The sequence below is a fragment of the Enhydra lutris genome, unplaced genomic scaffold (assembly GCF_002288905.1).
Source record: "Enhydra lutris kenyoni isolate GAN:26980312 unplaced genomic scaffold, ASM228890v2 scaffoldscaffold24, whole genome shotgun sequence".
NCBI classification, from domain to species: Eukaryota; Metazoa; Chordata; class Mammalia; order Carnivora; family Mustelidae; genus Enhydra; species Enhydra lutris.
In genome coordinates this window covers 21,658,084-21,671,847 of record NW_019154108.1, presented here as the reverse complement: position 1 = coordinate 21,671,847, position 13,764 = coordinate 21,658,084, and the positions used below count along the sequence as shown (strand labels likewise).

Sequence of the window (13,764 nt, the reverse complement as noted above, 5' to 3'; positions counted from 1 at the left end):
ACTCAATAAAGACAGGAAAGGTCATCTGTGGTGAAGAAGCTTTGGGAACAGTGTCAGGCACAAGACAAGCGAAAGGTTAGGGAATATACAAACTGGTACCAGAAAACAAGGCAAATGAGTGTACCAGGCACTAGGGAAACAGCCAAGACAGCATCAATGACAAGCAAACCTCAAAAATGAGGCAACTCCTAACCCAGGCCAAGAAACCTTTTAAATACTTCCTACTCCTGAGTGTGGCCAATTTGGACTCCAAGTGAATTATACTGGGTGGATGGTAAACAGATTAACGGGACCGGGGAAGGGGTAGCAGTGATTGTAGTACAAAACAAGGGACTTGGACGGGGGAGGCCATGTTGCTTAGAGACATCAAAGCCCCTTAGGTGGTTTCGAATGGCAGTTCCATTATTTCTTTGTCTGTAAAACTGGAGAATTATTTTGCCTCCCCCAGTCTGAATCTCTCCATGAACAAAAAGGAGGTAATAGTATTTCCTATCTGGTGATGTTAAAAGAGGTAGTCTTGAATCATTTAGCATGTAGTCATCACCAAAATATTAACTATCATTGCTTATAAATATTGTTGAATTAATTTATTAAATCTTAGCTCCAAAATTTAATATATCTATTATTACTTTCAATTTCAGCTTCTGCATACAGTCTGTCAGGATCATGCTGGACTCACTGGGATCCCCTAAATATTTGTGTGCACACCCCTTGAGAACTGCAGAATTAACACCCAGTATGGCTTTGTTGTCACTTGCTGACAGATATAGGGCAGTGGGCACATATCACTTTGAAAATAGAAAAGTCACAAGTTGACCATGTTGCTCTGAAAGCTATTCCATAAAATTATTCTAGTTCCTTCAGTGGTAATTAAATATATATCCACTAAAGCAATTCTTGCGTTCTATTAGGCAAACAGAGATTTTCTTTCCTAAAATGGCTGAACACACTGTTTTGGTTCTAACAAACCACAGAACACAAAACCACAGTCTAAGACTGAGATCCTGAGCGGTGTGGAATACTGCAAGTGAAATCGCTACCAGACCAACTTTTTGTTTGATGTAGCCAATCTTCTTCTCTTCCAAATGACTTCACAATTCACTACCTCTTTTTTTAAAAAAAGGATGAAAAGCACTGGTAATTTTCCCTGCTGACCTGAAATGTCCATAACTCAGAGCCATGATATTGAGCAACAGGAAAGAGGAGACTCACTACAAGAAGCTCTAACTCAACAATAATATTGAACAGCTTTTTTTTTTTAAAGATTTTATTTATTTATTTGACAGATAGAGATCACAGGTAGGCAGCGAGGCAGGCAGAGAGAGAGAGGAGGAAGCAGGCTCCCTGCTGAGCAGAGAGCCCGATGTGGGGCTCGATCCCAGGACCCTGGGATCATGACCTGAGCCGAAGGCAGAGGCTTTAACCCACTGAGCCACCCAGGCACCCCTGAACAGCTTTTTTATTATTGTTTTTTTGATCTCGTATTGGTGTAAGGTGATAGACCCACAAAAACGATCTGAACGCCCAACAGCTACATGATAGGGATAAAGGCATGTTTTTCTTTTTAAGTCATCAGCTACTTAAAATTATGCCCAATAGTTTTGGAACAGAAATGAATAATTTTACGCACTACTACTAAAAGTAGCACTTGAGTTGTCTCAGGCCCTTTTAAAAAAAGTCAACTTGAAATAGTGACTTCCCTATGAAAAGCCCAGTACTTAATCTTAAATGCTACGCCATAATTTTATACGCATTTCTATATTATTTTTCAGGACTCAAAGAACCAAAATGACAATTCAGTTTGTGCAGTTCGTGTATTTGATACACGTGCCATTCACGAGGCAGATGGGAACAGCGGTAACCACTGACTTGCTGAATGTATGCGAATAGGTGATAATATCTCATTTCATCTTTACAAGCAATTTATCAGGTACGTACTATGAAAAGTCAGGCAGAAAACCCAGTCTTTCTCCAAAGCCCATTCTCTTAACCACTATGTAAATTCTGGGGAAATTTTGGGTTGGTTTTTTGGTTTTTGGTTTTTGGGGGGGGTTGTTTGCTTTTAGACCTAATAGAGAAAAGCACGACCATCACTACAACTGTGATTTGCATGGGCCTTGGCCGTTACACCCTGTATCTGCTTGGATATATAACCATAGTTTTATGTGGACAGTCAAGGTCTAACCAAACTTTGCAAGCTAAGGTAATCAGAATTCTAATGGTGAATAAGAGATCGTTAAGACATAACAGATGCATGCATGGCACTAACATTAGTATTAAGTTATTTGGCAACTTCATGATCAAGGTTACAGTAAGGAAACAACTGAGTTTATGTTAATGGTTCCATCAGAATGATTACTGGGATGAAAGTTGAGGGAGCCATCGTTTTAGAAAAGGTCACAGAGAGTGAAGATCTTGCATAGGAGTGAAGATAAAACAAAATTCAGTTCAAGGAATGAAGGATAAATACAAAACATTTTTTAGGATGTTTCTTATTTCAATGCAAGTCACTCCAGGACAGATAGCCCTAACCTTTATTTACATTGTTTTTCACTAGTCAAAAGATAGAGAACTTGGAAAGTCCAGAAGCTAAAAAGAGTATATTAAGAAGGCTGTAAATAAGCAAAGAAATGTGTACATGGTTTAGATTTTCTACAGTCTTGGAGAGGGGTGAGGGTGTCATTCTGCTTTTGCTGGGAACAATTACTCAGTCTAATTCATTCTTCCTCCAGAGCTAGACAACTCTAGAAGAATGTTGGGTGAATATAAATTATCTGGGCAGGAAAGAAGGAGAAGCAGAGCTAGAAAATGTTGGTAATTTGAAACACTGTACTTGTATATTTCTTAGAAACAAGAATTCTGCATCAAGTGATCCTCTTCAGTTGGATCCTACTTTCCTAAAAGGTTTCCTTGTATTTTAACTCTGCTGGTAGATTCAGATATCCTCCACCCAGAGATTCTAATCTTATTTCCAAGGCACTTCTCTTAATAACCTCAGAATTTAGTCATGGTCAAACACATTTTGCTGTGCCCTAGTCAGATTCTACTGTGGTCTTTGTGGCTATTTCCAGCTTTGTTGATTCTACCCCTAGGGCTTAATCACCAAGAATGTAGAGTGTTCAGACAGCCCAGGGCAAAAGGACCATAAAATATCTCAGGAAGAAAAAAATTAGTTTATATGAAACAAAATATTAAGCTTAGAGGGCCATTATATCCATTTAAAGAATTAAGATAGAACAAAAATATTTTATATTACTTTATTCTAAAAAAATATGCATTCCCTTTATAGTTCCTAACTTTTGTTTAAAAAAAAAATAGCTGAGGCATGAAAATCATCATACATAAATGAAAATGCAATTTAACAAAATGTCATATTTTATAAGTTTAACTGATGTAAATATTTGAATTATCTGTTAAAATTAAGTTGCCAGGTTCTTTTTCATACAAAGCAAGCTCTGTTTTATTTCACGTGTTACCACATTGTGTAGAAAATAATTTCTTTTTTTAAAAAAGCATGAGATGGAGAGACAAAGGAGAGAGAACCAAACTTCTTGAGTAAACTAACGATAGTTGTCATGCACATGCTGTTCCTTCACATTGTGATTGACATTTATTTGTAGTTAGTACTTTATTTTATACACTGAGGAGTCATTGCTATTAAGTTTTTGTTTTTGTTTTTGTTTTTGTTTTAAAGCAAAAGCACAATCTGCTACCTTTGCTATCATCAACATCTCCAAATTATGGTCTAGGGCCAAAGTCTAATTTCTAGCCTCCAGATGTTAACACTTAGGAATTCTGTGTCATCCAACTCCTTTTGAGAAAATGTTTGGCAATAGATGATACACCAGTGAAGCCCACAGCTTCTGACGTCAGATAATCTGGATTCAAATACCCAGGCTCGGCCCCTCCATAGATCTGTGATCCTGGTCAAGCTACTTAGCTTTGTTCCACCTCCATTTCCTTATCTATCTAATGGAGATAATTATAATATTATCCTCTTAGAATTGCTATGAGTGTTTAATAAGATAAGTTCTTAACAGAGTGCATGGCACATCTAAAGCATTTGGTAAATATGTACTACCATCATTATATTCATAATCTGAAATGCTAACACTAATTTGTCCATTCTAACCAATATTTCCACTCAATGGTTTCAAAGTTCTTAACTTGGAAAAAAACGAATGTGTGTATCAGAGCTGGGATGCTTACAGCCAACATCCAGAGTTATCTTCCCAGCCGCTCTTCCAGCATCATTGACAGCTACACACGTATAATCACCAGCATCCAGGTCTTGAGTTTCTTGAATCTTCAAAAGCCCCAAGAGAGGGTCAATAATGAGGAATGTTGACGGCCTCAGCTCAAGATCCCCTAGGTCAAAACAAAGGAAAAACATTAAACAATAAAGTATTTACACAGTGTACTCTCGCATTGGTTTGATTTCAAAACTGCTGAAGAAAACGGACTGTGAGGTTTTTAAAATACAACATAGACACTTAAACAATGTTGATGCAAAGAAAGAATGAAGTGTTTCTTGGCCCTAAGCTGATTTATTAGTCTGTGTAATTCTATGGGCTAACCTAGAGCCAAAAATCTGGCCCCAAATATTTTCTACTACTGAACATGTACCCAAATAAGAATGAACTCTTCAAAGATGCCCTGGGGGGTTGGAAAAGATGACAGCTGCCCTCATGGCAGTGTTAGGTAGGTAAGAAGGTAATGGGAAGATGAAGGTTTGAAAAAGGTTTCTACCATCTTTGTGACAGGATGAATTTCAGTGCCAGGAAGTGCTTAGGAGACAATAGTGTTCTTAGTTTGGTCAATGACAAGTGTTTTGGTTTGCTGAATGCTATCAGTTAAACGGTATTTTGGGAGAGGTAGAGGCTACCTGAGAAGGTTCTGAGGATGTTTGGTGAAGAAACAACCACAGCTATTTGGAGCAAATAGGGAAGAGCTTATTGGTAGAAGAGGGAAAAATGGATGAGAATTTCTGACCATGGCCAGAGAGAAGTGTTTTATATAAATCTCCCAGGATACCTCTACTAAATCTGTATTATTCACCCAAGTTTTTTAAGTTGGACTTGTGAGTTTCTAGAAGAGGTGGGTAGCGAACAAATGTGTGGAGGATGAAACCATGCATTGAGTTTGACCTCAGTGTGAAGGTAGAATGATGCCAAAAATTAGTGTCTGAGTTACCTGTGTATTCTGTGTGTCCCCGCAGCACTCCAAATCTCCTGAGAACCATTTCTCTCTGAAAACTGGCAATTCCTCAAATAATCTGTAAGTTAAGCTTAGCCATTCCTTACGTTTCTTCTCCTTCAGAGTGATGTCTCTCTTAAGAATGAAATTAACCAGGATGGCCAATTTCATTAAAAAAAAAAAAAAACAAAAACCCAGTTCTGGATGTTTAGTGGTTGGTGTTCATAGCTTTTCTGTTTGATTTTGTTAAAGGGTGATATCAAACTTTTTGCGGGGGTCCTAAAATCTTCCTGCAGGTTTGAAGTCCATTGCTCTTAGGTATGCTATATACCCAGATGTCAAGTCTTGAAAAATTATTCTCCACAATGTCAAGTACTAGCGTATCCATGTGCCCTGAAGACCAGAGTAGTAATTCTCTAACCACCACAACAAAAAAGACGGAGAGAGAATTCCAGAACTAGTAATTCTCTAGAATACTATAAAAATCACCAATCAACAGACTCAGGACAACAAACAGATCATTCTCTTTTTGTTTTTATAATTTTGGGAATAATAGGGGCCAAAGGAGCCATAAATTTGAAAAAAAAATTACATTAGCAACCATCAGTGCCAAAAATAAAGTATTTTTTAGTATTCCAATATTTAAAACCCAAATCATCCTTTTAAGCTTGCTACTACATACCACGCGAGAATAAGAGAAGCAACCAAAGCTATGTCTATGTGCCTCTGGGAAATTTTCATAAATAAAAACAGATGATGTTGACATAAACTTTCCTCCCACTAAGGGAGAATGAGATGTGACCTAGCTGTTCATGAAGTATTAGAATGTTTGGACTAAAATGCATTTAGAATTTTGGAATTTACTTCTCTCCTATTTCTTTTGTGTATGTCAAAGGACACAAGAGGATAAAATCAAGACCTTTTAGCTAGTAGCTTTTTTCAAAATAAAAATGTTTATGGAACAGCAGCAATGTAACAAAATATAAATTGAAAAACATTGGTTTAATCAAGTTTGCATTCTGACCGTACTTTGATAATCTCTCCTTTCTTCGTTTCTACTGAAAAATTAGTCACCAAATTATTGAGAAGCCATAGAGAAATACAGAACTTTGAGATGGATATGAAATAGGGATTATTTAGTTTTGATATTACATAAAAGATAAAAGAATGGTATAAATAGTAAAATATACAAACTTTCCTGACAATCTACCCTAGGATTTAACATCATTACCACTGAAGAGGGTTCTCTTTATGCTGTAGTTTAAATTCATTTCTGGTCTCTGTGGATGTAAGATGAACAAACAGAGAGATCATTATCCCTGTCATGAGATCCTTTCAAATAGCTGATGGTGATTAGTGGTTCTCAAATATGTTTGTCTCAAGACCCTTTTATACTCTTAGAAATTACTGGAGCCTTTAATGAGGTTTTGTTTATATGAACTATATTTATTTGTATTTAGCATTTTAGAAATGAAACTGAAAAGTTTTTAAATGTATGCATTTGCTTTATAATAACAAACTCAGGACATTTTAACATAATGAATATATTTTATGAGAAAATAATTATATTTCCAAAAACAAGAGAAATTTAGTGAGAAGAGTGGCATTTCACATTTTTGCAAATTTCTAGAATGTCTAGCTTAATAGAAGACAGCTGGATGCTCATCTCTGCGTCTGCATTATGTAGCCTCTAAAAACTCCACTATATACTCATGAGACAATGAATGTGAAAAAGACATCTCAGTGTAATTAGGAAAATAATTTTGATCTCCTGGATTCCCTGGAAAGAATTATGGGGAACCCCCCAGGGATTCCTGAATACACTCTAAGAAACACCAATCTAAATTTAAAAATCCAATTTCTTAGTTTCCCAGAAATATCCTCTATGCAACATTTTTTTTTCCAGAATGCATTTTCTTTTCTTTTTTTCCTTTTCTTCCTTTTATTAACATATAATGTATTATTAGCCCCAGGGGTGCAGTTCTGTGAATCATCAGGCTTACACACTTTACAGCACCATAGCACATACCCTCCCCAATGTCCATAACCCAGCCCCCTTCTAGTGTTGTCGATTCTTTTTTGAACCCACTGTATGTTGTCTATTGTTAAAAATGAAAAATACAAGATTTTGATGGGTATTTGTACTTATGGAATCCTTTTCTCTGATGGTCTGAATGGAATACAATTTATTAATGGATGGTGATTGCCTGGGGTTTGGAGCAAAGGGAATGAGGAACTGTTGTTTAAATTATACAAAATAAGTAAGTTCTAGAGATCTGCTGTGCAATAAAGTGCCTATAGTTAACAATACTGTATTGTACACTCAAACATTTGTTAAGAAGATAGATTCCATGTGTTCTTACAATCAATCACCACCTACTTCATTCAATCAGAATTGCCAAAAAAAAAAAGGGTATAAAAAAATATTCTTCTGCTTAAGGTGAGGTCTCTTCTTCACCTCTCGTTTTCCATAGGTATAATTTTCATAACCTTCCTACTGTCTCACCTCTAGTAGAGATGGAAAAGGAAAGCTCAACTACCTCCTCTTCCTTTCTTTCTGGAGCCAATCTACAAGTAGAAGAGATTATCCTCTAGTTTTGTTCTGGATGATCTAGATACTGCATATGCAATAAATTGCTTGCTTGGGATAGGAAGGGCAATAGGTTGGCCTGATTGAGGGGTTTATGACTGCTCTGCATATTACTGATGAACATTGGAGAATGTACTCCAGCATGGTCTGTTGGTGTTTAATGCCCTCATTCTAGCTCTGTTGCTTCATAACTTGGACAGAGAAATGGGATTTTATATACTGGGCCTGTTGAACCACAACATCTATGTTTGAGAGAACTAATAGGTAGTCAATTCTAGAATCTTCCATATGGTGGCTACATTGCTCCCTAACACCTCCTTAGCCATTTATGGGACCCAGGCCAACATGGAAACTATATTTAATTCAGAGAAGTAGCTCAATTTCAGGAAATAAAAGACTTTCTATGTGACTCTGCTATCTATGGGCAGAGAAATCAGCAGGTTACATTACTTTCTAAAATTTTTATTTTTAACATTAACTACTGACTTTCATAAAACAGAAATACTGCATCTATAATACATTTTTTCTGGATTTATTTATGATGTGAGTTTGACATTGATTATCTATTTCATTTGTAATTCAAAGATTTAAATATTTTAAATAAGTAAAATTAGTTTCTGTTGCCTGAAATAAACCTAATTAAGAAGCAAATCTAGAAACACTTTTATCACAGAAAACATGAAGACCCAAAATCATTTAACATGGAAAACGATGAAAATGGCATCATCTCCTCGTTTTCCTGTTTTTGATTTGTATCATTTAAAAGTGTTTGTTTTCTACATAAAGCCTTTCTTTTTCACCTCATGTTCCCCAAGAGTTTGAACCCGAGGTGAATTCATAATTTTGTGATTATGACATCAACCCGTTGCTATGGGGAGGTCTGTGATTTAACAAACAGAATCATAACAATAGTTCTTTGTACTGTTTAGCATTTTTCATCTGAAGATTAAAAAGTATTTTGCAAACAGCATCTCAATAATCCTAGCAACCTCCCTTTTCGAGTGTTTGCGGGAATTTTTCTTGCTCATAGATTGGAAGAACTGAGACAGAAACAGAAGCGGGATGTTTTACACAGATATCTACTGTCAGCATCTGAGCCTGGACCAGGACCCAAGTGTATTTTCACTAAGACAAACAGCACAGCAATTACCATTATTTTATGATAGAATCACAAATGTGTGATCTTTATGTTACAAATGCAGGCAGACAATTTCCAGGATTGATACAAGCATCTACCCTGCATGATGAAGTCAAACACATGACACGTTTGTCTTTCATTTACCTGTAAGCTTTAATGTTACATCTTTTCTGAGGACTTTATAGAAGGTGTCTTTGGAAATCTAGAAAACTTTCTAATTATGATAGCCATTATCTCTAAGAAAAGTGAACTGAAATAAGGAAAGCCATTTTAAACATTAACAGAGTATTCTTGGACAATTTTCTACAGGAAACAATCCTAAACTAACAAAGAGAATGTTCAGCTGGATTAGCAAAGGCGAACTTTTCCTGCTTTGATTTTCATGGTCCTATAATCCACACCAGATGTCAAATCCTGAAATTTAGAGTTCAGAATTTTGAACTATTGTCTCTAGTGAGATCATAAACACATTTTATGGGGCTGCTAAGTCACACACCAAAACAAAATTTTAACAAATCATCGTTTTAAAAGAGAAAACAAAGCTAAGTGAACTAGACATGAACATGCTTAAGAAATGTACCTTTGAACCATTTAACTTGAGGTGGAGGAATACCAGAGGTTTTACATTCCATAACTGTTGTATCCCCAAGAGCAACCAAGAGCTCACTCTGAACTACATTCAGCTTTGGGGCCTCTGAAAAAAACAAGCAAGCAAATGGTTAATGTCTGGCCCAATGCAAAATGCACCTTTTATAACTATAAGTAAAAATAGTTATATTATAAATATATTTTATAACTTATATACATAACATATAATACATATATTATAAATAGTAGTTTATAATTATACTAAATGAACCAGTTTAACAAAATCCACCAGTATTTATGTGCTTGTAGCTATTTCAGTGTTTATAAACAGAAAGAGACTCTTTTTTTTTTTTTTAAAGATTTTATTTATTTATTTGACAGAGAGAGATCACAAGTAGGCAGAGAGGGAGGCAGTGAGAGAGGAGGAAGCAGGCCCAGCTGAGCAGAGAGCCTGATGCGGGGATCGATCCCAGAACCCTGAGATCATGACCTGAGCTGAAGGCAGAGGCTTAACCCACTGAGCCACCCAGGCACCCCAGAAAGAGACTCTTTTAATGCAAGTGTACGTAGATGTGTGTGATGAAAAGATCATTTATTAAGGTCAAATATATGTATCAGGCAAAAATAATTCTGATAAAAGAATTAAGCAAATTAGGAAATTAACTGAAAGGTCTTTATGGGAAAAAAAGGTATATATATATATACCTTTTATATATGTATATAAAGAAAATATATATATATATAAAGATATATAAATATATATATATAAATATATATATATATATAAAGAAAAATCTTAGAAATAGGAGCACATCTTATAGAAATAATACTAAAGAAACAGAGAAGACTGGTAATAATAAAAATATCAAAGAAGCTATGATGTTAAGACCAGCTAGATTAACACTTGGGAATAATATAATAACAGGTGAATTTGTTTTAACATTTTCTACATGATTTTAAGGATATTCATGTTTAACTGCAAAGAGTTGCAGTCTAAGGCTAAAAGTTACATCTATAAAAAGTAGTCTCCATTCTCTTTTTCTCTTTGATGCTAACTACAAACATTCTCTAAGTTTCTTTCCTCCCTTCCTTAATGCTTTCATTCACTCATACATTTTTCTCTTAACTGGGCATGTTAGGACTTTCTTATTTTAATTGAGGTATTTTTAAACAAAGCTAAGAGTTTACTAGTCAAAGATCATGTTAATCCTCTGCTAGAAACCCTTTGGTGATTTTGTTTCATGATTTTCTAGTTTGGCTTTCAAAAATCATAAACTGGAGCCGAACTTTCTTTTTTAACTTACCCTCCATAACGCTTCCTTTCTTATCACAAGGTAGGAAGCTCCACTGGTAGCTGGTAGTCCAAAACAGCCCCTACTCTCTCCTTTTGCAAAAGCGGTTTCCTCTGCCTACAATGCCCTTTGCCCCAGCTCTTCCAATCCCACTCATTCCTCCAGACTGAGCTTAAATCCTGTCTCCTTTGAGGAATCTTTACAAATTCCCCCATCAGAATTAATCTTCCTCTCTGCCAACCCTCACTATAGTTCTTGTCTGTCCACTGTCTTATATTTCTTTAGCTATAGCCACTCCCACTATGCAAGCTCTCAAAAAGTAAGGACGTGGTAACATAAATTTTTTATTTTATAAAAATAAACACACAACCTTTAGTATTTTTAGATACTCTGGGTGAATAAGTGGGCCAACTATTTTGGCCTGAGAATGAACCAAAATTCATGTCTACAGTTCAGAATCTGTTTCCACCCCCCTTTCTGCATTCTCACTGCCTGTTTCGTCTCCAGTGTTCCAAACTTACTTGCCATGGGCCTTCTTCATTTCTGTCAGTAAGACCACTTCTTTCCAGGCTTTCAGATTCAGTATTTACAACACTTTTGCTGCCTCCCTCATATGCCCACACCAACTGCAATTCTCAATTTTTATTTTAGCTTTCTTCTTCTCTTCCACTGCCAGTTTCACTACCTTACTATGAATCGCAGGGTAGACTGTCAGCCATTAATTATTCACAATTTACAAACTAATTTTGAGTATGTAATGCCCTTGTCCTTTATTAGTTTAAAAAAAATTAAAAGAAATAGTCTATTATATTAGATATGATTAAATTAAAATATTAGATTATAATCATATACTATAACCATTATATTATAGAATATTATAGAATAATCATCATGAAATGCATCTTCAATAAATGTAGGTTTGGAGGGGAAAAACTAAAGATGAAAAGTGAAAATAATATGTAGATAGGATAAATGACAGAAATGTTATAAACATTTAACCATAATAGAAATACTATAAAGTTTTAAATATAAGTGAAAAGTATAAAATGGAAGTTGAGGTAAACTAGAAAGGATATTGAATTTATTAATATGTAAGCAAAATATTGCGAAAAAAGAAAAACCATGGAAGGATAAAACTCTGTAGACCATCTGGGACTCTACCCACAATCTTTAAGCCTCCTGGACTTCTGTTGACTAATGAAGCTATCTACTCCCTGAACTTTTAACTTACATTAGTTACAGTATTTCCTTTAATCAATGTGTGAAACGAATAAAAAATCATAAGACTGGGTAAAACTCATTCCTAATATTAATTTTCAGAGAAGTGCTTTTAATTGTTTGATATGATATTCACCCTATTTTCATTGCCTTTTTTTTTTTAAGATTTTATTTATTTATTTGACAGAGAGAGATCACAAGTAGCCAGAGAGGCAGGCAGAGAGAGAGGGGGAAGCAGGCTCCCTGCTGAGCAGAGAACCCTATGCGGGACCCTGAGACCATAACCTGAGCCCAAGGCAGAGGCTTAACCCACTGAGCCACCCAGGCGCCCCTTTTCATTGCCTTTTAAACTGCTTATACTTGCCAATGTATCTGAGGGTAGAAGTCTGTTTGTCTGTTCCAGCTGCATTACTTGCCAGGCAACCGTAGATCCCTGCGTCTCTGGGAACTGCATTTTTGATGAATAAGTTACCTTCTGAGGTCATCCTATACCTATGCATGAAAAGAGAAGAAAATTGAAAATACCCTCATAATAGTATGAAGAAATTATAGCATCTCCCTTATAAATATCTTCAAATATTTTAGACTTACATTTTTGGTGCTGATTTTTTTTTTTTTTTTTTTTTTTTTTTTTTTTTTTTTTTGTCAGAGAGAGAGAGAGGGAGAGAGAGCAAGCACAGGCAGACAGAATGGCAGGCAGAGGCAGAGGAAGAAGCAGGCTCCCTGATGAGCAAGGAGCCCGATGTGGGACTCGATCCCAGGACACTGGGATCATGACCTGAGCCGAAGGCAGCTGCCCAACCAACTGAGCCACCCAGGCGTCCCTCTGGTGCTGATTATAGAAATTAGTCATGTTGTCACTATAGAAACAGAAATGTAGTCGTAGTAGTGGTTGTAATAATAGTAATAACACTAATAATAACAGATCCCAATGTATTCAGTACTTGCTCTGTGTCAGGAACTGCTCCAAAGGCTTACAAAATATTTTAAATCCTCATAACAACCCAGTGAGTTAAATACTATTATTATCTCTGTTGTACAGATGAGCAAAGGGATTATGTAACTTGCCCAAAGACAGTTAGTAAATGGATGAAGTGGAATTTGCAACCAGGCAATCACACTCTGTGTCAATTGCTGTGCTAAGTGGTTCCTCAAAGTGCAAGCCTGAGAGATGCAACACCTCTTGTCACAGAGCAAGTCAGTGGTGAGGCTAGGAATAGAATCTGGCTTACACCTAAGCCCTCGTTCTCCTCAAAACCCAGAACAGTGGAAATTCAATAGCTGGAAACTTCCTTGTTTGTGTCCCACACCCTCATTACACTCTTGGCGCACGAGAGGATTCATTGTCTTTTGACGTCATCCAGTAGATGAAATCCATCTCGATGTAGAATGGAAAAAGTGGATAGGAATTACAAAGAACGTCTGCACACATTTTAATTAGAGATACTGCTCTGTCCTTTGCCTCTTCTTTCCCCTGTGAAATCCCAGGACCATATTTTTAATAGATTAGTGAAAACTCCACATTACTTTGCCCCACAGAAATTTCACTATCCTCATGTCCACGATTCAAGGTAAACCAAGTGTTTTGGTATCATGTTTGTGACACAAAATGTTGTGAAGCTCTTAGGCCCAGCTATTAAATTCAAGACTGAAGAAAATCAAACTCTGTCAATTCATCACTTATTATTTTATGGCCATTTCCTGGCCTATTTAGAAAATCGAAAGCTGTAGATTTGGGCAAA

The 13,764-nt window shown here is 36.1% G+C and overlaps 1 protein-coding gene across 1 annotated transcript in view; it reads right to left on the bottom strand.

The window, feature by feature from the left end:
• LOC111150763 (hemicentin 1) overlaps nucleotides 1-13,764 on the bottom strand; it is a 471,859-nt gene that overhangs the window by 228,686 nt on the left and 229,409 nt on the right. Inside the window, exons 13-15 of the mRNA XM_022508355.1 lie at nucleotides 12,387-12,514; nucleotides 9,505-9,618; nucleotides 4,210-4,368 (exon numbers count right to left, since the gene is read on the bottom strand). Coding sequence (XP_022364063.1) covers nucleotides 4,210-4,368; nucleotides 9,505-9,618; nucleotides 12,387-12,514 — 401 coding nt within the window. The remainder of the gene's footprint in view (nucleotides 1-4,209; nucleotides 4,369-9,504; nucleotides 9,619-12,386; nucleotides 12,515-13,764) is intronic.